Source organism: Tyto alba, unplaced genomic scaffold (genome assembly GCF_018691265.1).
Source record: "Tyto alba isolate M040663 unplaced genomic scaffold, T.alba_DEE_v4.0 Super-Scaffold_44, whole genome shotgun sequence".
NCBI classification, from domain to species: Eukaryota; Metazoa; Chordata; class Aves; order Strigiformes; family Tytonidae; genus Tyto; species Tyto alba.
In genome coordinates, this window is record NW_024881320.1 from 17,091,184 (window position 1) to 17,117,584 (window position 26,401).

Genomic DNA, 26,401 nt, shown 5'->3' on the forward strand with positions numbered 1-26,401 from the left:
AAGACCTCCCTCTCCGCTTGCAGGACGGGAAGGGCCTCTGGGAGGCTTGGCAAATTGATTATATAGGGCCCTTTAAAATATCAAACAGGAAGCAGTATGTTCTTGTAGGAGTGGAAGTAGTATCAGGGCTTACCCAGGCTGAGGCTGTTACATGGGCAACTGGAGAGAATACAGTAAAAGGGCTGAAACTGTGGTTTAGTCACTTATCAAAACTTCAGTCAATTCAACTGGACAATGACAGCCACTTTACTGCAGTGGGAATGGGCAAAATGAGAAGGAATACAATGGGTATTTCCCTACTACCCACAAGCTAATGGGATAGTAGAGAGAGCAAACTGATTACTGAAATGAGCTCTTAAACCTCATGATGCAGGGTGGCCTACCCAGCTCCCTGATGCAGTCACCAAAGAGTTGCTGGGGAGCAAATGGGTGCCCCAGACCCACTGCTTTTTGCCCCAGGCCTCCCTCTCTACTTCCTGGGAAGAAGGACCAGAAAGACTTGTCAAACCTGCTACATTATCCTGGACAACCAGTTTTAATTGACCTCCAGAGAGTAGGGGAGGTACCCCTAACCCTGAAGACACTGCTCAACTCATATGCCTGTGTAGCCACCAATGCCCATGGAAAGGAACACAGAATTAACACCTAATGGACTGTTCCATCCTTTTAATGTGTTCTGTGATTTTACATATTTTGCAGATCCATCACAGAAACTTCTTTGTCTCATTATGTATATATTAATACCCTTGTTTTAACTTGCATGTCCTTTGTATGCATGCCTTGTAGAATTAGAGAAAAACAGAGAAGGATGGCAAGGGATCCATATTAAGCCTGGCTATATCAATTGTTATTTGCACCACTGGTTTATTGTTATTTGTAATTTTTGTCTGTTGTTCTAGGGAAAGATGCTTTGGAGAGCCTTCTCCCTCATCCTCATCCTTACCATTGGTGGACAGTGAAAATATCTTCCAAATTTAGCCTGGAATTTGATCCAAGGTTTTATGTAAGGGATGAGCCCCAAGTGACTGAAGTCACTGCACTGTATGCCCCCTCCCTTGACCAGAGCAGAGACACAAAATGGTTTCAGAGACACAAAATGGAAGTTGCAGTGAGTCATTTCTCTTGACTGGCCAGTGTCTCAACCACTCCTGAGACCGGGGTGAGAGAAGGTTCCAGAAGTCCAGGAACTGGGGCTATAAAGAGGGGACTCTCCACACCTAACACCCCTGTTGACAGGTCCAATGCTGGATCCAGGATTGCGATACATCTCTCTCGTCTCTTCTTAGTAACCTTAAAGCCAAGTAACGCCAGGCTGAATTGATTTCCCGTAAAGCCACATAGCTTGGATAAATATAGTTGTGAAAGTGCCAGCATTTACAGAGTATTTGTTTACTAATCATGTAACAAGATAAATAGGCTGTAGTTCCTTTGGGTGATGCGCTAGCTTTGTGGAATTACCACCTAGCACCCATCTCTGCACAGACATTGCATAAAAGAAATACCTTGACCCTGTGCGTATTGGCTTGCATACCAGGTGAGAGAACACTTCTTTTGGGATAACATTTTGGTGACCCAGGTGGGATGGCCACAACATCTTGCCCAGATCGCCTGATCAATCCTGGCTCTGGGATTAGCAGTTTGGACTCCAGCATGCACTGACCCGCTTGGTTGGGGATCTCCTGACAGCCTTCCATAGTACCGGAATGACCAGCAACTTGAAGATGCAATGCCTAACAGAGGTATTCCAGGAAAAAGGAGGGGAGAGCTTGGGATTTTTGGGTCAAGGTGCCACTTTTTCAGAACAAGAAAAGAAGGTAAAAATTATTTCTTCTAGGTGGGCCTTCATGTCCTGAATTAAAGATGTTCTGATGTAAAGCAGCTTATCAGAATGTATTCGCACAGGGTACTGTACCCCACTAGCTTGATTCTAACAAGCATATCAGTTAAGGTGCAAAAGTCAGCCCCAACCCTCTACTACAGTGCCAACACCATAGCTGCTTGGTTGTTTGCATGTTTGTGTTGAAATAATCCTTGTCGCTTTTGTATTTCTGACTGGTGATGCTGTGCTGACCTCTCACGGTTTCTTGGGGAGGGTACATGGACTCTGGAAGCTTGGCAATAGACCATGTTTGAGTTCTTACAGAAGCACCTAGGCCATCTGGCACTTAGGAAAACCGTTGGCTGGTGGATAATATTGCAGGCAGGGCAGAAGGAGGGATGCCATGCAGGAGCAAGAGGTCGCTATTTTCTCTGCACAGTTTCCATTATGAAGGATGAAGAATGATGTTTAAAGCTCCTTCATCACTGCTAACTGATTCTTTGTGGATCCTTCACCACAAGGTTCAGGCAATGCTCCTATGGCTGGTCCAACTGAAATTTATTGGCATTTTCACACACAATGAGCTCATTCTGCAGATCTGAGGATGCTTCAGTGTATTTTGAGCAGAGCTGTTCCAGTCAAGAGAGCTTGAAGTTTCATTTGCATGAGCACCTTGAAGGGGGTGTCTCACACCTCTTGGATGGACACTTCCAGTCTTGACTGCAGGCAGTACTACTTGATGTTCCCTAAAACCACTGCATTTTGCAGGTGGATCAGAAGCCCACTGTGAGACTAGTGTTTTCAGTTATTGAGGGCCATTCCTTGCACTGTTTGACTGATCTTACTAGGCCTGGTTTTATTCTTTACTTTGGAAAAATGGTGCAGGAGAAGATTATATTCTTACTTTGTGGATGTATAATCTTGTCTCAATCAACTAGGAATTCGGATAAGCAACCCAACTTGGCATGGGAACTGATTACTGGTTTTGCTCAAATATGGAATCAGACAGAGCAAGGTCTCTGTGTGGATCTCCCCATGTCCACATCAGCGGGTTTCAAATTTGCATGAGTTTTGCATTAGAAACTAAAAATGTTAAATCAAACGTATATTACGTTGGTGGGACCCCCTATCTCATGGTGAACCCCTATAATGTTCTGCTATCCCCAGGTTGGTGTATTCAAATTCCTAACAAATGGGGTGGTTATGCTCACCATGACTGCTTTCATTATGAATGTGCTTGGTGCCTTAAACATTTTTTGTAATCGATGATTATTAGTTGTAGATCATTAAGAAGTTCTATTTGAGATACGTGCACTTGTTGGGGTTATCCTAATTTTGGATACCTAATCAAGACACATTTTGTAATCAAATGATGTGATCATGAAACTCATGAAATGGAATATATGTATTAACAGAAAGTGTTAATGGAAAGGCAAAGTAAAAGAACTGTTGTAAAAGTTGTGAAATAGGAAAAGAATGTGAAAAGAAGTATGTTGAGGAGCTTGGGGAAGATGGCTCGTAAACATTAGATTTATGATTTTGTCAGTATTTTTGCAATAGTGATAGGTATTGCTATAGTGAATGTACGCTCTCTCATAGTTCCCTCTCTTCCTCTCTCTGTTCAATATATCTGCATTACCACCCTTGATGATGACTACCTTGAAGTTTCACCGAATGTTTGAGTCACAGGGTGGTGCAAGGAACAGAAGGCATTAATACCTCAAACATTCATCAACATGGAAAGCCTCAAGGATAAGCTGTGGCCTTTGTGATTAGTCTCAGGAACACTGCCCAAAGAAGCGCAGAGTGTATCAAGTGATGCACGTCCTCACTCCCTTGCAGTTGTACTGCCAAACTCCTTAGATAAGCCTTGAAGAGGGGAAACATGGACTGAGTGAAACCATATGTTTGGGTTAAAAGATTAATAAGAGAAATAAACAGCCAGCACCAGATGGACCTAAGCAAAAACAGAGGAAAAAATAAAGGGGGGTGAGGTGGAGTGTGAGCACAACCATTGACTCAGCTGGACGAGGGGGTTGGTGCACCTCATTTCCCCTCAGTGCATGCACAGAACGCACGCTCCACACCTTTTCCTCGTCTCTCATGGAACTGAGTTCGTGGAATACCTGCCTCTCTTGATCTAGTATGCTAGTCAGCTGGTAAGATGAACTTAAAAGGCGACAGAAAACTTTGCTGGGTGTGCACCCACCACCCAAGATTACTGGACCTGAGACAATGCTGGAACTTGGGGTGGTGATCTGGATACTTCGACTATCTTTCTCTCCTTTCTCTTCTTTTCCTTTCTTTTCTTTCTTCTAGATTTATCAGTAAGAGACCCCATTGCTTACTATCCTTTTCCAAGTTTAAGCTGTTTCTACTGCAAATAAAATATTTTAACTGGTCTTCTGGTGTTGTTTCACTTTATTTTAACCTGAGGGGATCACAGAAACCCATGACTCTTTGGGGTCCGTCTGGGTCATAACACATCCCCCTGGCTGCAGAAGGAAGGCAAACTCACCCATATGGCCACAGCAGATTTACTGTCCTGCTCCTGACTTATATCTGATCTGATGCCCACTATGGCCCCAAACAGCCCCAACCATATGAATTGCTTTGTCCTCTATTTTGCCCCCATTTCCCCCTGCCATATGAACAACCCACCCCAGTTATTTCCCCTTACCACTTGGTCCCCCACAGGTTCAAGTTTTGATGATTTTGCACCCCTGTTTGGCAATTACAGCCTTGGTGAGTGATCCCAGTCAGGCAGCACTACCCTTAGGCACCCTCCATCCAGGGCAGGTCTGACCCTACCTCTCACCCCTTTGGTTGTTTCTTGCTCTGTTTGCTCAGCCCTGGGTGGGGGCTGGCCCCATTTTAGCCTCTCCACTCTCTGCAAAGCCTGGTAGTCAATCCTCCATTTAACCTCACGCCATCTGCCTGCAACTTTCCACTAATGTCGTGAATGGTGGTATTTTCCTATGTTTCAACTGCCCCCACGGTTGCTGCAGCATCTAAGGTGACTTTCACAGCACATGTTGGAGACAGTCTCTTTTCACTGGCTTTCACATGCATCTAGGAAACATGCCACTACCACACTCCTTGTGAGCCTATGGATACTTTGCTCTTCTTTGTCAGGCCAGGTTAGGTGCGGAGCTGGGAGAGAAATAGTTTGGAAGCGGCACACAGGCGAAATCACCTTTAGAGAGCAAAGGTCTTTGTCTTTTAAAAATAGTTAGGGTCATGAAAAAAGAACATGTGCTATCCAGATCATTAGCGTGGGACAAAGCCAGGCCCCATGAAGAAGGGGAGCTCAGGATGTATTGAACAAGCACAGTGACATCTTCACACATCCTCCACATTGGACACTGATTGGATTACAGGATTGCTGAAGACTGGTCAAACCATCACATGAGATGATCCAGCTGTGCTGATAAAATCTTTCCCGGGTTGCTTTCTCTTAATGAAAATAACCGTGTCTGGATGAAAGGTCTGAGCGACAAGAACAAATAACTTCAGGGTAAAGTTGCCGAAGAAGAAGTCATTGCCTCACAGGTTCATTTTTTTTTTTGCCTTCTGAGAACCTTGAGGCTTCTTCTAACCTCCTCAGGCTAGGGACAGTCTCTGGAGCTGTGTACTGACACAGTGCTTACTAACAGCTTTTCACTGTGGTACTTTTGTTCCTCATACCACATCGTCTTCATGTTTGCAATCGTCATACTGACCAGCTTCCTGCAAACCATCACATGCCAGAGAAGATGCTATGCATCTGTAAAGTTCCCTTCATTCTCTCACACCAAGGTAGCCAAGTCTGTCTTCTTTGATGTCAACTCCACATAATGCAGAAGGGCAATCCGGGATTCTGGTGTACCTTGTACCTGTCTACATCTAAAGTTAGGGGAGATGAATGCCTTCAGAGAGGACAAAAGACATTTAACGCACGGTAGCATTCACAGCACACGCTAGAGGAGCAATTACCTATTGTCAGTCACCACTGAGAGATATTTTAATGGGAAAAACCTGTAGAGCCTTGCTCCCTCCCTAGTACTCCCCAAGCATGTTCTGTACCAGATGTGGTTCATCTCTTCATTTGTATCACAGCTCAACCTGCTTGGATGCTACTTCTAAGAAGCACCCACGCATGAGATTTCTATAAGCTTTTCATGACAAGATGTTGTTGGTTGCCTGGAAGTTTGCCAAACTGAAATTACTTGAGCTGCCCATGTTAGACACATCCATCAGGCTGGTTTAAAAAGACACTCTGAACTGAACAAAACCCCACAGGTAAAATAGTCCATACATTTCAAATAATGAGTCAAGGGAAACTATTTCCTCATGAAAAAAACAAATTCTGCCAGTTAGTTACCTTGTTAAGAAGCCTGTACACCTTTTCATGTTGGCAGAGGCCACTAAAAATGGCATATAATCACAGCTCAGAAAGAAGGAAGCCTCCAGACTTGGGTCCTTTTCAGCATCCCTGTGGAAAAACATCCAACCTAGGCTAAACTGTACATCTCTGACAAATAATCGGTTCATGCCATTCATAACTCTTCCAAGCTTGTCAGCTAAATTATTTTAAGACACCACCATTGCTCCTCTTGTACTAGCTTCTCATGGGCTCCTCTGCACCTCATTCTCACAGACACAGAGTATTTTCTGTGTTAGGCCTGAGGTGGTGAAGTAATACTATACTGACATTTTACATTTTTTTTCATGTCTGTTAATTCCATTCTTTGCTTAGCTCATTAATCAAAGCTGGACTCGGGACAGGGGGAGCCTGCCTGGTAGTGGAGGATCCTTACCATCCACCATTCTGCTGTCAGTTTCACGGTTGTCACTTCAAGATGTCTCTCTGCCCTCATCTATTCTTATCCTTTCCACTCTCCTGCAAACTCATTAACAAACTCTTCTGACAGCCAGTGTCTCACTGATAATGGTACCTAGACAGAAATAATTAATTTAAATCCATGGTGTGACTTTCCCTGGAGACAAAAAAGTGAGAGGCTGACACTTGTCACTATGGAAAAGGTCTCTGAACTTTTTATGCCAGTGTCTCCTCTACACATTTAGCAACTAGTATTTGAACATCTTGGTCTGTATGTCTTGTCAGGACTGACTCGCCGAGTGCTCATTAAATGACTGTTCCAGAGAGAAGAAAGGCAGGATTTAGGTCTCCCAACATAGGAGAAAAAGATATTTTCGTGAACAGAGGTCTCGCTTCATAACTCCTTTGCATTTAGTCAGGAAATTGCTCGGCTACTTGACATGAATGACAGAGAGGCTTGACAGATGTGACAGTGAGCACAAGAAACAGGTCTACCCCAGCCCACATAAGGCAGACCCCCTTACTAGGAAAAGCCAGGGGGAAAACACTTCCTTCTTCTAACTTCTTGACTTCACGGCATGTACTCTTGTACTGTCTTGAGTTGGCACTGAGATTCAACTCATACCCAAGAAAAGGCAGAATGTTTTGGTGAATAATGCAGCTCTTCTCTGTGAGTGAGAGGCAAGCTCAATTTCAAGAAGAATACGTATGGTGTTTTGAGGGAGTAGTGTATTTCATGGCAGGAAGTTTCCATTCTGTACAGGGAGATAATCAGAGCAAATCACACAGCAGAGTCAGTGAGTGTGTGGCACAACATGGAGGAATGAACCGAAAAGCTGTGAGCTAACATGATGATTTCACAGCCTGTTAACTGAATTCCTTCTATAATTCAGGGCAATGGAAAAGAGATCCATGCAACTTTAGGTTACTGGGGCCTGTAACTACACTCAAACTTCTTCAGAGAAGTATCTCAAAAGTGAACACTCGGTAGAAAAACAGCACAGACTTTGAACATCTGCAACTTCTGTCACAACATATACAGAGGACCTTGTACCCAAAGATAGTGTTGGATGCTATTTTTTCCTTATAGAAAAAGGAAGGATAAAGGAAGGACCAGTACATCCTTGAGAATTACTGGTGATGCTCTCAGATCTATTTTCCACTGCCTGCAGTGATTATTTCACTCTGACAGTGAAAACCTCATTTATACAACGCAAAGGTTTACATTTCTTCATGTTCATAAACACAGAATAAAGCCACTAACAGTTAACTTCGGAAACCTCATAGGGGTGTGGAAAAGATACTTTGCTACACTCATGGCACTTGTCTGGTGCAGAATACAGTACCTACCACTACGGCGACTCACCCATTAAGTTCTGGCTTGGAAGTCTAGTTTCTGAAAAATTAGGGGAGACAAAAAATAACTCTCGATTCAAGGCCCACACAGGTGTTAGAAGCAGTTATCTCCAATTTTCAGAACAAGAGCCACATAAATAAACTGTTCAACGACCTCAGGCTATGGCCCAGACTCCAGTAGAAAGAGGCTTAGAAAAATATGTCAGACTAAGGACCCAGTAAACACTATACACAACTGCATGGGAACTCTCACTCCCCAACCTAGAAACACAAAATTTGACCATTGTGGAATCAAAAGACTAGTTTTAGAAGGGAATTTGGGCGTTATTTCAGATTAAGAAACTCAGCCACGGGTTAAAGAAGAGCAGTGCAGTTTGCCTCAAGCTCCACATGTACAGGCTGGACAAATCACCAATCCACAGATCATTTATTAGGAAAGTTATGTGCACCAGAACAAACTACTGCTTTCAGCTGCAACAAGAACCCCTCAAGGGTGAGAGGGTATTGTCTGTGACACTTAAGAAGTGAGACTTGTGCCTGTTCATATAAGATGGCTGCAGAGACCCTGATACTGAACAGGAACTCAAGGAAATGGTGCTGGTAGCAGATAGAAAAAAGAGGAAGTTACCTGTCATAATCAGTGTAACAGAGATCTGTAACTATTTAAACAAAGTTTGGAGAGAGAGTTTCCAAGATAAAACAGTCACCCCAAAAGAGGATAAACATGGATTTCCAGTGGGAAGACTTCCATCTCAAAAGCACTGAGGAACTCGGCACTTTGCAGCAGCAGTACGTGGGCAACAAGAGCATATCATCTCTCCATCCACTGACAGACAGGTTTCCACCAAAGAATAGTTCTGCTGTGGCCAAGCGTAAAGCTGTGGTGTGATCCAAATGCTGTTTTGCAAAAGGTAAATTAATGTCATTAGCCCTTGGGATAATGCCTGGCAGCTCAGAGGGCCAGTGAACAATGATATAAGCCTTTCAAGACTTGGGCAAGAGAGACCAAAAAGCAGAAGTCAGAAACATATCTGAAACCTACTTCAGAATGGCTATGGACACTGCAAGAATTAAGTTTTTGTTTCACTTTTGTCAAAGATGATGAAAAAGATGTGGAATTCAACACCACCAATGGTGGGATGGAAAAGAGTAATTTTCTGCCTGGGACTTGCCAAATAAGAGGAAACTGCAATATACTGGTCTTCTCCCAAGGGCCAGATGGAAAGGACTGGCATCCAGCCAGCCAGTCCCAGGAGCAGGTCAGATCCCACATGAACAGCAGGAAGGTGTCCAACTGCTCTGTTCCAGAGCACTGCAGCACTCTGCTGATGTTGTCAACCTCTCCAACGTCTTACCTTCCTGAAGGTAAGATCATGAGACAAAGTTCCTGTTAGGAAAAGAGGATACGCAGAGGACCAAAGATGGCAAGGCTGACAAGACACACAAGTTCAGGGTCGTGTTGCTTAGATACACGTACCTGGGTACTTATTTTGCCCTTACACTGCTGAGATTTATATTGCTTTTGAACATCTGGTTCTGCTCCTGACTGCAATATGATGAAATAAAAGCTGAGAACAATAGATGATGCTACAATTTTTAAAAGATTCAAGTAGTTAAGTTATATCCTGTCATAAACTTAATGACATCTAAACACAGTTGATGTCAGTAATTTTCCTAATTATTTCATAAAGTTCTCATGTTCTGCTGTGCGTAGCTTTTCAGAAGTAAGGCCTGAGTTACTGCACACACACATGCAGTGACTCTTTGATGACTACACATACACACAGAGCAATCCCCATCAACAGGAATGACACAATTTGCTGGCTTGAAGGAATCTTTAGACCTGAACAGGTTGAACTGAGGATGAACAGAACTAAATGTTGTGCTGGGAAGTGAAGTTCTCGGGTCAAAGCTGTAGACTCAGCTGTGGCTTGCATACCCACTGGGGACCCATTTCACACAAAGGCACAGACCAGAAGGTATTACAAACAAAACAGGAGGCAAGCAACACAAATCTGAAGCTTGGACTTTAGCCATTCACCAATCACAATTAACAGCTCGTTAAATTTAACTTTTCACCACATAGCTTGGATACAGCACATCAGTTTCTGCATAGATTGAATTCCTTCAGATTTCTGATCTTTAGTTCAAATTCCTATTATTCCAGGCATAGGAGATGTAGTCATCCTGTTTTAAAGTTACTTTCAGAAGGAGAATTTGCTGTTTTTCCACTGGGCAACTCAGCGTTCAGCAAAGTATTTACTGCCTTCAGGATTCCCAGGTTCAGCCCATGGTTTAGAGGGGGGGCAAGATGAGCGCAGGATACAAGGATGGCCCCACTTTCTTCAATCCCTTCGGATTGTGAGATGAATCAAAGACACAGGATTGAAGCAAGAATATTTATCACTGGGTACACCCTCCCTGTTATCATCTTTTATTAAGTATAGGAGCATTCAGCCGCTTCTCCTTAATGACTTCCCAGATCCTTCACCAGCTGCGGGCACTGCCAGCTGCAGGAGCCGGAGAGCCGTTGAAATCCGCACGCTGTCTCGCAGGCCGGAGGCCGCCGGTCTCCGGGCGGGTTCCCGCGGCGGGGTCTCTCCATCTGGCTGCGCCTCTCTGACAGAACCGCGCTCCGCTCCCACCGCTCCGGGATGAGGGGAAGCTTCTCCCGCTCCACCCCGGCGCCCGAAATTGACCGTTGGGTAAACCCGCCGAGCCCCGCTCGCCGCAGCCCCGCTCCCCCCCCCCCCCCCCCCGAGGGGCGCCCGGCCGGGCGGGCGGCACAGGGCCGAGGCCCGGCCCCTCCCCACTCCCCTGCGGGAGCGCGGCCGCTCCTGGGCGGCCTGGATTCCCCTCCCCGCCCGTGGGGGGCGGCGGCTGTTCCCACGCCGCGGAGGCGCTCGAGCCCGCTGCGGCGGGGCCTGAGGAAGGGGGGGGGTGTGTGTGTGTGTGTGGGGGGGGGGTGGGGGTGTGTGGGGTGTGTGTGTGTGGGGGGGGGGGGGGGGGTGGGGGTGTGTGGGGTGTGTGTGTGTGGGGGGGGGGGGGGGGGTGGGGGGGAGGTGGGGGTGTGTGGGGGGGTGTGGGGGTGTGTGTCTCGTGAGCGGCCGCGGGGCCCGCACGCGCTGTACTCACCCTCTCCCATCCGCACCGCGCCCGTCACGCGGCCGCGGAGGGGCCGCAGCGGCCCGCGCCATGGCTCTCCCGTCACGTGCCGCGGCCAGACCAATAGGCGGCGAGCGGCTCGGCCCCGCCCCGGCGGGCGGGGGTGGCTGCGGGCGGCGGCGGGGCGCGATCGCAGTCGCGGCGGAGACAAAGCGGGGCCGGGAGGGGGGGGGGGGGGCGGCGGCGGCGGCGATCGGGGGGGGGGGGCGCGACCCGCTGACGGGGGCGGCGGCCGCGGCGGGCTCCCCGCGCCTGGCGGTGGTTCTGCTGGCGGGGGCGGCGCGGGGGGGGGGGGGAGACCTCGAGGCGCGCGGGGCTGCCCGACGCCCGCGAGGCGCTGGCCGGGCCGGGCCGCCGCCGCCATGGCCCTGGGCAATTACAGCAGCCTGAACCGGGCCCAGCTCACCTTCGAGTACCTGCACACGAACTCGTGAGTACCGGGCAGGGCTGCGGCGGGGCGGGGCCGCGGCCCGAGCCCCCCGGGGGGCGAAGCTGCCCCCCCCCCCCCCATTGCCGCCGACCCGCACCGCTCCCGGCGGCCGCGCAGGGCTGACGCTGTCCTGTGGGCGGGCCGGTGGTTTATAGGGAATAACGGTGCGTGGAGCGGACAGGGCTCGGGGCGGGGGGGGGGGTGCGTCACGGGTGGAGGCGGGTGTAACCTCTAAGTCAGCCCTACTCTTCCGGCGGCACCTCTCTGGAGAAGCGTGCCTGCAGGGCTCTCGTTCCTCCACAGCACCTCGTTTCATTTGTGCCCAAATATTTTGTGCGGGTATATTCAAGCGGGAATGTGATACTCTTCTTCCGATAAGCTTTTTGAAGCTGCTGTGGCTTTTACGTGTCATAGATTGACCTGGGTTCATCTAGGATAGAGTTAGCTTTCACAGGAAGCTGGAAGGGGACACAGCTAGGACAGCTAACCCGATTTAGCCGACGGGATATTTGATAACATATGACGTCATGCTCAGTGTATAAACCGGGGGAGCTGCCCAGAGGGAGGAAGGATTGTGGCTCAGGAATGGGCTGGGCAATGGGTTCCTGCATTATACATCACTCCCTTTGTATATTCTTTTACTAGTATTACTGTTATTATTTCTTCTCTCCTTGTGTTGTCCTATTAAACTGCCCTTATCTCAAACCATGAGTTTTTACCTTTTTCTTCGGATTCTCCTCCCCATCCCATGGCGGAGGGAGGAGTGAGCGAGCAACCGCATGGTGCTTCGTTACCAGCTGGACCTAAACCATGACAGTGATGAATCCCCCAAAATCTGAGAAGAGGCAAAGTTCTTGTTTAAGATGGGTTCCTTCTGAGTGCACATCTAGAAAATGGGAAGTGCCACCAGGAAAAGGTGCTTAGCAGGGTTAAGCACCCATCTGAGACCTGCCTACTGCACATAAGCCTAGTAGGGCCACATACAGAAGAGTTTAAAGAGCTTGTTCTGGCTGAACTGCCCTGGCAGAACAGTGTGAACTTCACTTGGCATTTCTTCAATTTGATCAGCTGGTCACCGGCATAAGATGATCTTCTAGTGTTTTCTGGAAGAGTTTACTCTTACTGTTACCATCAATAAAAGAAAAAATGAAGCGCAGGTTTATCTTTTCACTTTCTCTTTTCAATGTGTGAAGAACTGCAGTGGTCTGCAGCAGTCTAAAGACTTCTGATGCATGGAAATATGGCCAACTTGATCTTAAAGTAGATCTGGCTGGTTTTGTTGATAACGCAAGATGCATTTTGCAAGAGCAGCTAAGAGGAATCTCCCATATGCCAAGAACGTTATGATCCATTCCTTTTCAGGATCAGGAAAGTAAGGGATTTTGCACTGGAGAAGAAACCTAGTAGCAGTCTGGTGCTGCTGGCGGTAGCAGGCCTTTGGTCCGTGTCTGTGGCTTTGCTCTCTGGCTTGGCTGGTTGCAGTTTCTTACGGAGTGAACAGTCTGGTGCCTGAAGATGATGGACAGTGCTGAGTCATGCTGCTTGTACTGTCGCTAATTTGTGAAATTCTCAAGTCCAGATGCAGAAAACTAATGATGTTTTTACAGATTATAAGACCACATGGCAGAACTCTGTCAAGAGCTTGCGTTTGCCTGCAGAACATCAGAACTCTGGCCGTCTTCATAAGAAGATAATGTCTGTGCTGCAGAAAAGGCTGATACGTTGTTGCTGCCCTGAAGTATTAAATATTAAAGCTACTTCATATTGCCACCATACTTTCTGTTTTGCTTACGCTGCTGGTCTACTTCTGGTGTGATACATATCTGCAATGCATGACTGCATTACAAAATTGTTAGGAATTGGAAGCCAATGTGTATGAATAAGCCGAAGCCAGGGCTTTTCATCCATCGTGAGTAAAGAGCCTTTTGAGATTTTGGGGATCAGCGCATAAGCCAAATATTTCCCTAAGAGCGGGAATGGAAACAGTGGAAGTCATTTTTAAAAGCAAAAAAAAATCCCAACACCTAGAACCAACCCAAGAACAGCATAGGGCTTTTGATAATGGAGACTGTTTTGGACTATTGTCTCTTGCTGAGGAAAACCATACCATCTCAGACAAATTTAATTTCAGTGCTAAAGATGTTCTCACAGTCATTGAAGTAGAAGTTCTTTAAATTGCAAGTAAAATCAGCTATCTAGCTGTTGAGGTGCAGAAAGAAACCATGACTTATTTTTTTCTCCTATTTTAAGACCTTTAGGAAAGGTTTTAGTATGTTTAACGCAGAGTACTCAATCTGAAGTGCTTTACAGAAGCCAGTTTATCTAGTCCCTGAACTTGAGGACTTGCAGCAGATCTTCTTAATAGGTTCTTAATGCTTCCATGTCTGATGGCAAACTTCATATCATATACCTGAATCACTTCAGTTGCAGTATTTTTTTTTTTAAATAAAAATACCACTGTGCTTTTCCAAGTGCTTTCCTTGATGAGTAGTTGAGTGGGGACAGACTTCTTGGTAGGGCCTGGAGCAATAGGACAAGAGGCAATGGTTTTAAACTACAAGAGGGTAGATTCAGACTAGATATAAGGAAGAAGTTTTTTATGATGAGGGTGGTGAGACACTGGCACAGATTGCTGAGAGAGGTGGTAGATGCCCCATCTCTGGAAACTTTTAAAGTCAAGTTGGATGGGGCTCTGAGCAACCTGATTTCATTGAAGGTGTCCCTGCTTATTGCAGTGGGGTGTGAACTAGAATGGACCTTTAAAGGTCCTTTCCAACATATTCTATGTAAAAGTTCTTTTAGATCCTAGAATGAAAATCACTGTGTCTAAGCACATGAAAATTACCTGTGCATTGTTTTTAGGACTTCCCAGAGCCACCTGATTGCCTTCACATTGGTTTTCCTCAAAAAGTAAATGCTGCTACTTTAAGATACTTCCAAAGCCATTCACTGAGATGATCACAAAACCACACCTGAGCCCAATCAAATTGGTTTTGCATATTTCGAATATTTGTAATGCAAAATTGAAGGAGTTTGTTAAAAATTGAACAGCTGGAATTCTTTTCTAACAGTAGGTAGGATTTAACTTGTGATTGAACTTGAGGGTTTTTTTCTGTAACTAGAATTGTCCCGTTGAATACAGCTGGAGTAGAAGGTCACTCAAATAGAAAGACTTCAAAATGACCAAATGGTGGACTTGAGGAATACTAGTAGTAACATACCAACAACATTTGCCCACCTTGCAAGCTCTCTCATTTCTTCTTGCTCATATTTTTTTGTTCTGGCCTGAAACAGAGTGCAATACTGAGGGGATAGCTCCTGTTCCTGATGCAGGTGTCAAACTAACATTTTTCCAGATGTGGCCTCCCTCTGAACAAAAATGAAGTCTTATGTCTTTCACTAGTCATTAGGTACTTTAGTAATTAGTCACCTGCATAGGTGACTAGACAGGCTCAGGGGTCTAACTGGGTTCAAACAGGGATGATCCTGTAAGAACCGCTCAGAAAATAAGCTTTTCTTCCCTTGGGATGTTACTCCAAATGGTTGGTTGTAAAGGTGTTTTAAATCATCCATGTTCTATAGAGTTGTCTGACTTGAGTTTTTGTAACCCAAATTTCAGTAAATTGGCAGCATTGGACTTCCCTCTTCTGTTGCTTGTCAAGCCTGCACTCCTGCATGGAGCTGTCTCAAATGAAAGTTGGAATTTGTAGGAAGATCCAAGCCATTCTGCTTCTGCCAAGATGAGTTGTCGCTGAGACTACAGATTTTGATAATACTTCCCCCCCTTCCGTGTGTCATTTCATCAGTTGCATGACCAATAATATTTGTGTTTCAAGTGCTCTGACTGATGGAAGTTACGGTTGCCTCTCATGATGTCCATCTAGCTCATGCTTAAGTGTTTCCAGGTTATGTGCAAGCTCTGATAGACTCCATTTTGCCAACAGCTTGCTTTGTCTTTTAAATTTATGTTGCAAATAAAATAATCCCAAGTTTTTGTGGGGAGGTGGAGGGAAAATTGTCACCAGTTGATAATGGTGAATGTTAAGTATTTCAGGCACTTTTGATGGTAAGGCAAGACCATGGCTTTTGTTAAAGCTGAGTTCATTGACTCAGGCCAAAGCACTTTATGTGACTTTAATTAGATATTGACAAGGTAAGTGTAAGTGTTGAGTTTAATACACAGAATAGAAGATGTTTATATTGTATATAAATTTTTGTTAGTAATAAATAGCTGTAGGAGATTTCACTTGCTTGTAGCAAGGTTTTACTTTGCTCGTGTTAGCACAAGAGGTTCAAGTTTTGGTAGATGCTCAGGTTGAGTATGGTGTCAGACTATGTGGAAATCATGTTTTCACTTGCTTCTCTTACCATGTACAGCTACATTTTTGGCTATTTTGTTCCAGAATATTTATTTGGAAATCCCTATTTGTATCTTATTTGCATCTTTCCTTAGTTTGAAACATTGTTAAAATGTAGAGTAAAAGCCACTAACGAAGCATAGTCACTAGTGCTAAAGCGTTCACTTGCTTGTGGCTTTTTCCTGACATGGGTTACTTCCCAAATAAAGTTCCGGGATGTTGATTTGTGGAGCTGAATAAGTGCTCGTAAACTCAAGGGAGCCCTTGAAATCTGTACACAGGAAGTCCTGCTCAAAGGAAAGACTACCAGGTTTTGAGCTTCTGTGGAATCTTTCTGATTGGGAAGACAGTCTTCAAAACACTGTTCCCTTCTGTCTCTTGTCTCTGCGTGGGCAAGTGGGAGCTTGCAGAGATGAAAAATCTCCATTCTCCTTGTTCTAGTGATAACTTGGAAAGCTGATGTGTTTTACCTCTGACTGGAGCTGCATTGATGGGTTAGGTGTCATGACATTGAAGATGGATATGAAATGCAATTTTGTGATTATTATTATTATGGACGGCTATAGATTTTATGTGTGGGAAGTACCTATATATCCTTTGAAAGCTGAAAATATGAATAAGTAAAACTTTCTGTTTGGTCACCTCTTGGCCTTTTTGTGTAGTAGTGAAAGCAAGTTCTATGTGAAGAGGTTTCAGGCAGACTGAAAGATGCTGAAAAAAACCATTTCTGAGCACTGTCTCTTCATTGAGCATCCTAGAGGAGTAACAAATTCCAGCAACTGTTTTTCTAGGTCTTGTAGCAGCTGTTAATATTGGAGTCGATGTGGCTCATCTACATTTGAAATAATTGTTAGATTTTAAAGATAGGTCACCAAGTTGGGCATTCAGTGGAGATATTACATTAATGTTGTCAGACAATGCATTTTAATGATTTTATTAGCTCATTAAGGTTTTTTCACAATATATCTTCTTTCAAGGTTGAGGCACATAACTAATGGCTTTCAAAAAGGTGCTGCTTATAAAAGGTGGCATTTAAGAGGCTGGAAACTAAACACGGCTTTTCAGCTGCGCTGAAGTGGCACCTATCTAGAAGATTTTAGCATTGAATTTGAAGCTGGTGTGGTATAGGGGTGGCAGAAGACTGTCTTTCTCTGGATTAGGAGCAGTTGCAGCTATTGGAAGTCTCCCAGGATCTGGAAGCTTCTTCCTATCAGAAATAACTTCTGCAAAGTGAATATGTGCATGGGGGAGATGGACCTTATGCATAATCCTCATCTGTCCATGTTTTACATATTGTGTTTAGTTGCCACAAAGAGACCTGTCAACATAGTGAATAATTAAGGATTTATATGAATTGTCAACTGGTTCATAGTCTGGTTCATCAGGTCAATAATTTTCTTTGTTGTGTCTGTTTACTATGCGGTGTTTTTATAGACCACAGTAAGAAGCAGTTTATTGTATCAGACACTCCATGGGGCAGCCTGTCTGCTGTGTGTCTGCCTCTTGTAGACAGTGAAACACTCATTTCTAGTCTGCTGTCAGTGGCAGACATTAGTATTGTAGACATACAATAAGATTTATTTAATATGTAGATGAGATTCTTGTTTATTTAAAGGTCTCTCTTAAGTGTCAGTGTAACTCTGCTGATTCTGTGTTTTGTTGCAGAACTACCCATGAGTTTTTGTTTGGTGCCCTTGCAGAACTTGTAGATAATGCCAGGTATGTACCTGAGACTGCCAAATTCCCAAGGCAAATTTGGTTAAGATTTAATTAGCCTGTCTATTTGTTGATCTTGAGCAATTTTCACTTCTAGTAGACTTTATGAAAAATACAAAATAGAAGATTTTGCTGTAGTTTAGTATATTTCCATTGGTCCTCTTACACTGCCACATGTACCTCATTTAAAAAAAAAAAAAAAAAAAAAAAAAAAAAAGAAAGGTATTATTCCTGGAAAGGTAAGCTTGAATGAATCATAGAACAACTCAGATTGGAAGAGAAATTATTAGAAGACATGAGATAGCTATAAGGAAAAAAGAAGTCTGCCTTTTTGTTGAAATTATTGGAACTGGACCTCTTAAGACACTTAGATAATCATTGACTCTTAGTATCAAGCATGGTGATAGGATGAAAATGAAATCAGAAGTGGCATGCTGAAAAATAGAGCAAGAACAGTTAGACACTTTAGAGGAGACTTTTCTCATGTTTGCTTTAGGGAATCCAGGCTACAGCTGTGTCCTAAACCTTTGTGTACTTACCTCTTGAGCTTTACAGAATATTCTGATGTGGCACTATGGAAGTATTTTGAGATCGTTTTCTACCAAGTGTGAATTGTCACACTATGCAGTTTGTAATGTAAAGAGCTGAAACTGGAATAATTTTATGTAGGGAATCAGCCGTGTGTATGTGCTCACTGTTGCTGTTTTCACTTTTGCTACAACATAGTTAAATGTAGTAGCTTTGAGATTAACAGGTGTCTTTGTCTTCAACCTCTTGGTTCCTATTCTGGCAAAAGAGAGGTCGGCCTTCTGGGAAAGGGTACCTTTTAGCTGTACTTGGCTGGAGATAAAAAGGCAAGACAAAGTGACTTTGGCATTTGGAAAGTGAGATTTTATTACAGCACTACAGCACTACAACTGCGCTCTTCTGATTAGCAAACCAAGGGTATGTGATGTTCTACATGAAAAAATAATTAAAAATTGTTCTTGAGAAGAGGACAGTAGTGCTGTATATGCTGCTTTTTCAGATACAGAGGAGGATGCACAGTGTATGAAGGGCTTTACGTAAATGATCTTGTAATGACAGTTTCCTGTGACAAACTTGAATATATTTGGATGGAGTTTTATGTGGACTTACTGAATTTCTTATAGGCAGCTTGACAGAAAAAATGTAGGTATTGTTTGTTTCTTACAGGAGGGGAGCTCAGAAGTGTGTGCTTATTTGAATCCCTCCTCCACTTTAATATGACTTTTGTTAAAAAGCCAGTGATACTGTAACTAAGCTTAGTTGTGTGGCAGCAGTGTCTTGTGCTGGAGTTTGGGTTCAAGTAGGTAGGCAAAAAGTAGAACAATGTGTCTTTTAACTATTTTGTTAGTGCTGACTCTGGGGCCTTTGTGGACTTTCATCTGTGCAGCCAATTAATTTTGGAAATTATTGCACCTGCCTGGATTTTAGCTTAATTTCTACTTGACATTTGAATACTGATTGTGTTTTCATTGCTTTGTAGAGATGCAGATGCCACAAGAATAGACATTTATACTGGTAAGTCACTCCTGCTGCTTCCGTGCATGTCAGCAGTTAAGTCAGTAGTTAACGTGGATTTAGGTTGCAAATGTGTGTTATGCCTGGTAGAATAAGAGTGAGGGTGTTTATGCCCAATGCTGTGTTCAGTTTTGGGCCGCTCACTACAAGAAAGGCATTGAGGTGCTGGAGCATGTCCAAAGAAGAGCAATGAAGCTGGTGAAAGGTCTAGAGAGCAAGTCTTATGAGTGGCTGCTGAGGGAACTGGGATTGTTTAGTCTGGAGAAGAGGCCGAAGGGAGACCTTACCACTCTCTACAACTACCTGAGGAGAGGTTGTAGCAAGGTAGGTGTTGGTCTCTTTTCTCAAGTAACAAGTGTTAGGATGAGAGGAAATGGCCTCATGTTGTGCCAGGTGAGGTTTAGTTTGGATATTAGGAAAAATTTATTCACTGAAGGGGGTTATCAAACATTGGGACATGCCGCCCAGGGAAGTGGTTGAGTCACTATCTACATGTATTTAAGACATGTAGATGTGGTGCCTAGGGACATGGTTGAGTTGTGGACTTGGCAGTGTTAGGTTTATGGTTGTACTCGATCCTAAGGGTCTTTTACAACCTAAATAATTCTATGATTCTACTGCTTGTCTTATGCCCCAGTGCCTGTCGTCTTTCAAAAAGTAGTACCTTTACAAATAACTTGGGCAAGCACTTAGATCAGCCTTTGGCTGAGGTCAGGTAAAGTGAGTAGCTGTTTATGCTGCATGCATAAGAAACCTGCTTTTACAATATACTCTTGTAGCATATATTTACATACAGTTTAAAGTGCAGAAGTTCTTAGCCATTCTGTGACAAAAAGCCGGTGCTCTCTCTTACAGCTTAGCTGTACTGGGGTTGTGAAAGTCCTTTTTGTTGTGTTACTTCTGTTGTGAACACTGATTCCATTTTATGGAACTTCTAACTTTTGCTCGTGGGAGTAGTGAATAACTCTTCTCTTGTAGAGCGACGGGAAGACCTACGAGGTGGATTCATGCTGTGTTTTTTGGATGATGGAACGGGAATGGATTCAAGTAAGTGACAGGAAGTTACACTTGCATTTTCGATCTGAGGTTTCGTGTTATGGCTTAAGCTGAATTAACAGCTTGGTTCTGTTGAAAGGGGCATGTTCCATGCCTGGATATGTGTTCCTACCTCTGCACTGCCTCTTTTGCACTGTATCATATACCAAACTGTTTACCTTTTCAGTTGCAGAAAACTAATCTTATCAAAGGAAAATTGTTTTGCTTCTTTATAGAGTTGAGTCAGCCTGGCCTGTGGTTTTCCAGTACACTGAAGTTGACCTTGGGGCTGGAGGGAGAGTAGTGTAGCTAGCCAGAAGAAGAAACAAGCACAAGCTTTGATGGGCATAAGCCTTTTCGCCATTAGAGGCTGCCAAGCAGTTAGTGTATCTCAGCTTTAATAAAAAACTGTGCCATGCCAGAAATTGGAAAGCTTAGTTTGGACGCATTTTGCAGTTGTTTCACCGTTGGCACTGTGATTGAGATCAATACTTGACAGTATGAAATCTTAAGAGTGTGAGAGGAATGTAACAGATGTAATTCTGCGTTGTCATAAGAATTGATGTAAATCCATGTTGGATCTAGCAGGAGAAAAGCCTTCTTGCTTTGCTTTAGCATCAGTGAACAGCACTGTCATCCTACATCACCCTGTGTCTTGAAGATGGGTAAATCCTCCTGTGAGGAGCTCTCTACTCAGGAGAAAAGTTAGGCTAAATTGGAAGGTTTTGTAGAAAGTGGGAGATGGGTAAATATGCATCAATTAACATATTTGTTCTGATCCCTCAGAACTTTAAAATCCTATTGTGATACTGTTGTGGTTTAACTCCAGTTAGCAACTAAGCACCACACAGCCACTAAGCACCACACAGCTACTCAGTCCTCCAGTGGGATGAGGGAGAGAATTGGAAGGGTAAAAGTAAGAACACTCATGGGTTGAGATAATGACAGTTTAATAGGGAAAGAAAAATTTGTGCATACAAGCAAAGCAAAATCAGGAATTCATTCACTGCTTCCCATTGGCAGGCAGGTGTGCAGCCATCTGCAGGAAAGCAGGGCTGGCTCCATCATATGTAACGGTGACTTGGGAAGACAAATGCCATCACGCTGAATGTCCCCCCTTCCTCCTTCTTCCCCCCAGTTTTATTGCTGAGCGTGATGTCCTGTGGTCTGGAATATCCCTGGGCTCAGTGGGGGTCAGCCATCCCAGCCTCGTGCCCTCCCAGCTCCTTGTGCACCCCCAGCCTACTCGCTGGTGGGGTGGGGTGAGGAGCAGAAGGGGCCTTGACGCTGTGTAAGCACTGCTCAGCAGTAACGAAAACATCCCTGTGTTACCAACTGTTTTCAACACAAAACTAAAACATGGCCCCATGCAAGCTACTATGAAAAAATTTAACTCTAGCCCAGCCAAAACCAGTACAGATATGAAGCATTTAGTTCTGTTTATTAATGCTTATAAAAATACAATAACATCTTTGATATGCAGATTTGTGACCTGCATGAAGGAATTTAGTTTGAACCCTAGATAGCTTGTGTATTCTCTGGAATACAATTAAGGATGCTAAACAGGTCTTCTGAGAGTACTTTTCTGTCACCAATGGAATTGAAGGAAGCAGTTAAGCCCCAACTGTAAAACAAGTTTAGAGACTTAACTGTGGTCTTCTCACAAGCCTTTGGATCAGGGAGAAACACAGCCTTTTCTGCATGTCTTGAAAGCTACATGTTTGTCTCTGGATCAAGAGTAGGTGTCAAATGTCAGTTCTAATGCTTCAGAGTCTAATATCAGCTTTTATGCTGTTGTTGCTCCCCTATTGCTGATTTTATGACAAAGTGGGATTCAAGTATTGGCTATGTATTAAGTTGCTTCTTTTGTCTGATCTTTCTGCTAAATCTTGAAGGATTTTATCCTGATTTTGGTAGTCTGAGATACTCTGTAAAGGAGATTGGCAGATACTGTGGGTTGTAATGATATTTCACAGTACTATACATCATTTACAGCAAATACCATATAATTTATGTCCTTTGACTGTCTTGATGTCGAAGTGAGGTTCATTCTGTGTCTGAAAAAAGTGTTGTTTTTTGTTTTAATTTTAAATAGGCTGTGAAGTTATCTTTGGCCCTTTCCAGGACATTGCTTTTCAGAATGTAAAATTGATATGCCAACTTTGTTTAGCACTTTCAAAAAAGCCCTTCTTAATTTTCAGTGGTTAGAGACATACTGTTTCGATGCAGAGTCTAGCTCTAGCGATCACGTCTTCATAGCTTCAATGCTGGATGGTCAGAGTAATCTTGATATGCATTTGACAGTCACTTGACCAAGAGCAGCCAGGTAGAAACTCCATCTGCTGCACTGGTTGCCTGTCAACGCAAGGCAGAAGTGGGTGGGGAAGAGTCTGTTACTCTGACTCCCAACATATGCCTCTCTGTTTCTGTTCCTGGCTGTAAGGGTCTGAGTTTTAATTTCTTATAATGCAGATCTACCAGTTTGAAAGATGATTTTAGGAGATGTCAGCAGAAAACCTTTTATTGAACTTTTCTGCCTTCTTATGTTGAAAATAGCATCAACATCCATACAGATTCAACAGAAATCATAGAGCTTGGGAGAGTTTTATTTTTCCACATGATAATTCTAATTAAGGATTATTTTTATGGTACATAAAGCTGACATGTTAAGAAGAAGACCTACATGACTTGCCATAGTGTTGTTGGGGCTCACACTAGCATGTGATTTAGCATGACTAGATTTAGCACCCTGTCCCATCATGTCTTGAAAACTCCAGCAATGAGGGCTCCACCATATCCCCGGGGAGGTTGTTCCAATAATTGATTATTCTCACTCTAAAATATTTCTTTCTTATACTGAGATGAAACCTTACCCAGTGCAATTTGTACCAGTTGCCCATTATCTTTTCCATGTGGCTCGTTGTGAAGCTAGAGCCTTTCTCCTCTTAGCTGTAGCTGCCCTTTAAGCACTGGAATACTGTGATGAGATTCCCCCTGAGCCCTCTCTTCTCCAGGAAGAGGAGACCTAGCTAATTCCATCTTTTCTCATAGGGCAGATTCCCCAGCCCTTTGATCACCTTCTCTTTTGAACCCTGTCCAGTCTGTCTGTGTGTTTCTTGAATTGAGGAGACCAGAACTGGACACGGATGTGGCCTGGCAAGCACTGAGTAGAGTGGGATGATAGCATCTCTCTCTCTCTCTGTAGGAATGCCCCTGTGGATGCAGCCCAGGATCCCCTTTGCCTTTGTTGCTGCAGCAGTGCACTGCTGACTCATCTTCAGCTTGTCCACCAGGACCCCCTTTCAGCAAGATTGCTCAGCCACACAGATCCCTGCCTGTACTGAGCTCTTTGGTTATTTCATCCCAGGTGCAGGACCTTGCCCTTCCCTTGAACTTCATACACTTCTTGCTTGACCACTCTTCCAACCTGTCCAGGTCTCTCTCTAAGATGGCTCTCCCTTCTGATGTGTCCAGCTCACCATCAGCAAACCCGGGGAGGGTGCTTTCACTCCCATCATCCAGATCTCTTACGAAGATGTTGAACAGTGTGTGGCACAGCGTTGATCCCTGGGGGACCCCACTTGTGACAGGCTGCCAACCAGCGTAAAAGCCATTGATGATCACCCTCTGAGCATGACCTGTGAGCCAGTTCCCTACCCATCTTGCATACTACCTATCCAGTCTGTGTCTTGCCAGTTTGTCCAGGAGAAGGTTGTAGGAATGAGTGTCCAATGCTTTGCTAAAGCCCAGCTAAACAACATCCACTGCTCTCCCCATGTTGACAGAAAGTGCTGCCTTGTTGTAGAAGGTGACTAGATCGCTCAGGTGTGAGTTACCTGCGGTAGATCCATGCTGGTTTATCCAAACCACCTGCTTCATTTTAAGAAGACTAGTTCCATTGCTTTCCCAGGGATTGAAGTAAATATATTAGTTCTTGCTCTTTAAACTGTATTTGTGAAGTTTGGAAGCTCAAAAGAGCTTTTATTTTACTGGATGCAGTTTAAGTACTAATGTCTTGGTTACTTTATTAGATCCTGTAGTTTTGAAATACTGTTTATCCAAAGCTCACAGTGTTGAGAAATTATGTTTAAATGTAACTGAGATTCTAGCACTTATTTTAAAGTGTGTGTATACACTCTTACGTGTAGGCAGAGACACTTGGGTAACCACTCTCAGGGGAGTGGTCTACATATTTCTCAGTGGAAAATGTCTCTTCAACCTTGTAGCACATTGATGATTCCTCTCAAGTTAACAGATTTTTGAAATAAATCACAGTAACATATATCAAACTGATTTGTCAGTCACTAGCTGTGGTCAGCCATTTTCCTCAGATGAGTGGGTGTCTTGTGTTTGTTACAGTGGCAGAAGACCTCAGAGCTTCTCCCCTGTTCCTCTGTTCCAAGGAAAGCTTGACTGGAAGTAATCTTGATTTAGGCTGATTTCCCCCAGGTAGTAAATTAGATACTCTGGCTCTGGGATATTTTTTGAGGATGCTGTTGAGTCTACTGCAAGTACTCTACCTAATGTGAATATAGCAGATGAATTTATGGAGAAGGCAGGAAGAATAATTTTCTGTGTCCAGATTGGGACCTTTAGTGTATTCTCAGCTGGAGAACTTGAAAATATGAGAGGATTCTCCTCAAAGGGTAAGGCCAGGTCTGACTTCAGTGGCTGCCTTGTGACCCATAGCAGGGGAGAGGGGAGGTATGGCTTGTGACCCATAGTGTGGGGGGAGCAGGGAGGTTTGGCTCATGACCCATAGCGGGGGAGCAGGCAGCTGCCTGCAGGGATGTCGGTGGTGCGTTGTGTGTCAGCAGGCGTGTGTGCTGTAACTGTCTGTCATTCAGGAGGATGCTCTGTTGCTGTCCTGGAGGACCAGCAGTCAGGAACTAAACAGCTCTTTCCCCCTGTTCTTCATCCCAGGTGTCTGATATTTCTTATTAGACAACTTTTTATCTGTGCCCTTGATTCCTTTTCTTGGGCTCTGAAGATCAATCTGCCGTCTTGAGTGAATTCCTTCAGATTGTTTTTTCATCTGTTTGGATCACATTACCCTGCTTTTTGTTGCCAGGGAGTTTGTTTTTTTTTTAAATCCAGTAACTCTGAGACACAACAAAACGAAAACAGTGTGACTAAAATAGCCTGAAGTGAAACTCCCTTTGGAGCCTTAATTCAAAAAAGCTGGAAGAAAAATCATTTGTACCTTGATTCTTGGGAGGTGGTAAAGATTAAATCTTTCCCAAAGACAGCAAGCCTGCAGCAGAGAGAGATGCTTCCTTGCTCCCGAGTAGTCCCCTCTGCTTGTCATTATCTTCGCCCCTCTGCCCAGAAGGAAGAATCTTTATAGGGTGGTGTTGGACATCCAGCATTGAATAACAAACCATATGCTTACCTTTTCTGAGAGAGGAAATGCTTCAGACAATTACTCTTTACTCTTTTTAGGCTTGTCAAAGTTTTCTTAAAAACAGATGTTGATACAACATTTTGTGTAGCAAAAGCATTCCAGTAGCCCCTTTTCTGACCAGTCTTTAAAACTAACACAGTGATAGTAATAATAGTAGTATCATAATACTCATCAGTATCCTTACGCACATCTCAAATATGAGATAATCTAATGTTTTCTTTGTTTGACTAAAAAATACTGTAGTAGGCTGAAGGAAAGGAAGATGTACTCTCAACCAGTCAAAAGTTGGTTTTGAAATCTCTGTGGAGCTCCATTATGGACATACTGAATTGAGGCAATGAGGTCCTTGCACAGTTGTTCTGTATTTTCACCTTGTAATTGAGGCTTTAAATCTGAATGTCATTTGAATGGAAAATGGCATTCTGACACCCAGCTCAGTGATTTCGTGTTAGACCAATGGTATTAGTACTAAACATCTTGCTGTAAAAGCTCACTGGCAGTACTACCGGACCTGGGTAAGTCTCCCACATGCTTAAATCCAGCTTGTCCCGTAGGCTCAGCCTCTGCTTAGCTGGCTGGTGGGGTGAGTGTTGTCCCATGCTCCCTCACAGCTTGTGTACGCATTTGAGGGCTGTAATTGTTGTTAGCCTTCCTGTTAATGCACTTCGTGTTCCTTGTCTCTGGAATTGCATTACATTTCTCTCAGTAAATTCTATGGAGAAATGATTACTGTCTCTTGGGGGAAGGGAGAGGA

At 44.1% G+C, this 26,401-nt stretch overlaps 1 protein-coding gene and 1 long non-coding RNA gene across 2 annotated transcripts in view; one reads left to right on the top strand and one right to left on the bottom strand.

Annotated features, from left to right (window-relative positions):
- Positions 1-651: 651 nt before the first annotated feature.
- Positions 652-11,208, bottom strand: LOC116963889. The gene is made up of 2 exons (XR_006166722.1): positions 11,133-11,208; positions 652-10,616 (listed from the first exon to the last, which is right to left on the bottom strand). It is a non-coding gene; the product is annotated as an uncharacterized LOC116963889 (long non-coding RNA).
- Positions 11,209-11,384: 176 nt separating this feature from the next.
- MORC2 (MORC family CW-type zinc finger 2) overlaps positions 11,385-26,401 on the top strand; it is a 57,462-nt gene continuing 42,445 nt past the window's right edge. Inside the window, 4 exon segments of the mRNA XM_042805669.1 lie at positions 11,385-11,592; positions 17,616-17,669; positions 19,174-19,208; positions 20,187-20,255. Coding sequence (XP_042661603.1) covers positions 11,525-11,592; positions 17,616-17,669; positions 19,174-19,208; positions 20,187-20,255 — 226 coding nt within the window. The 5' untranslated portion in view covers positions 11,385-11,524.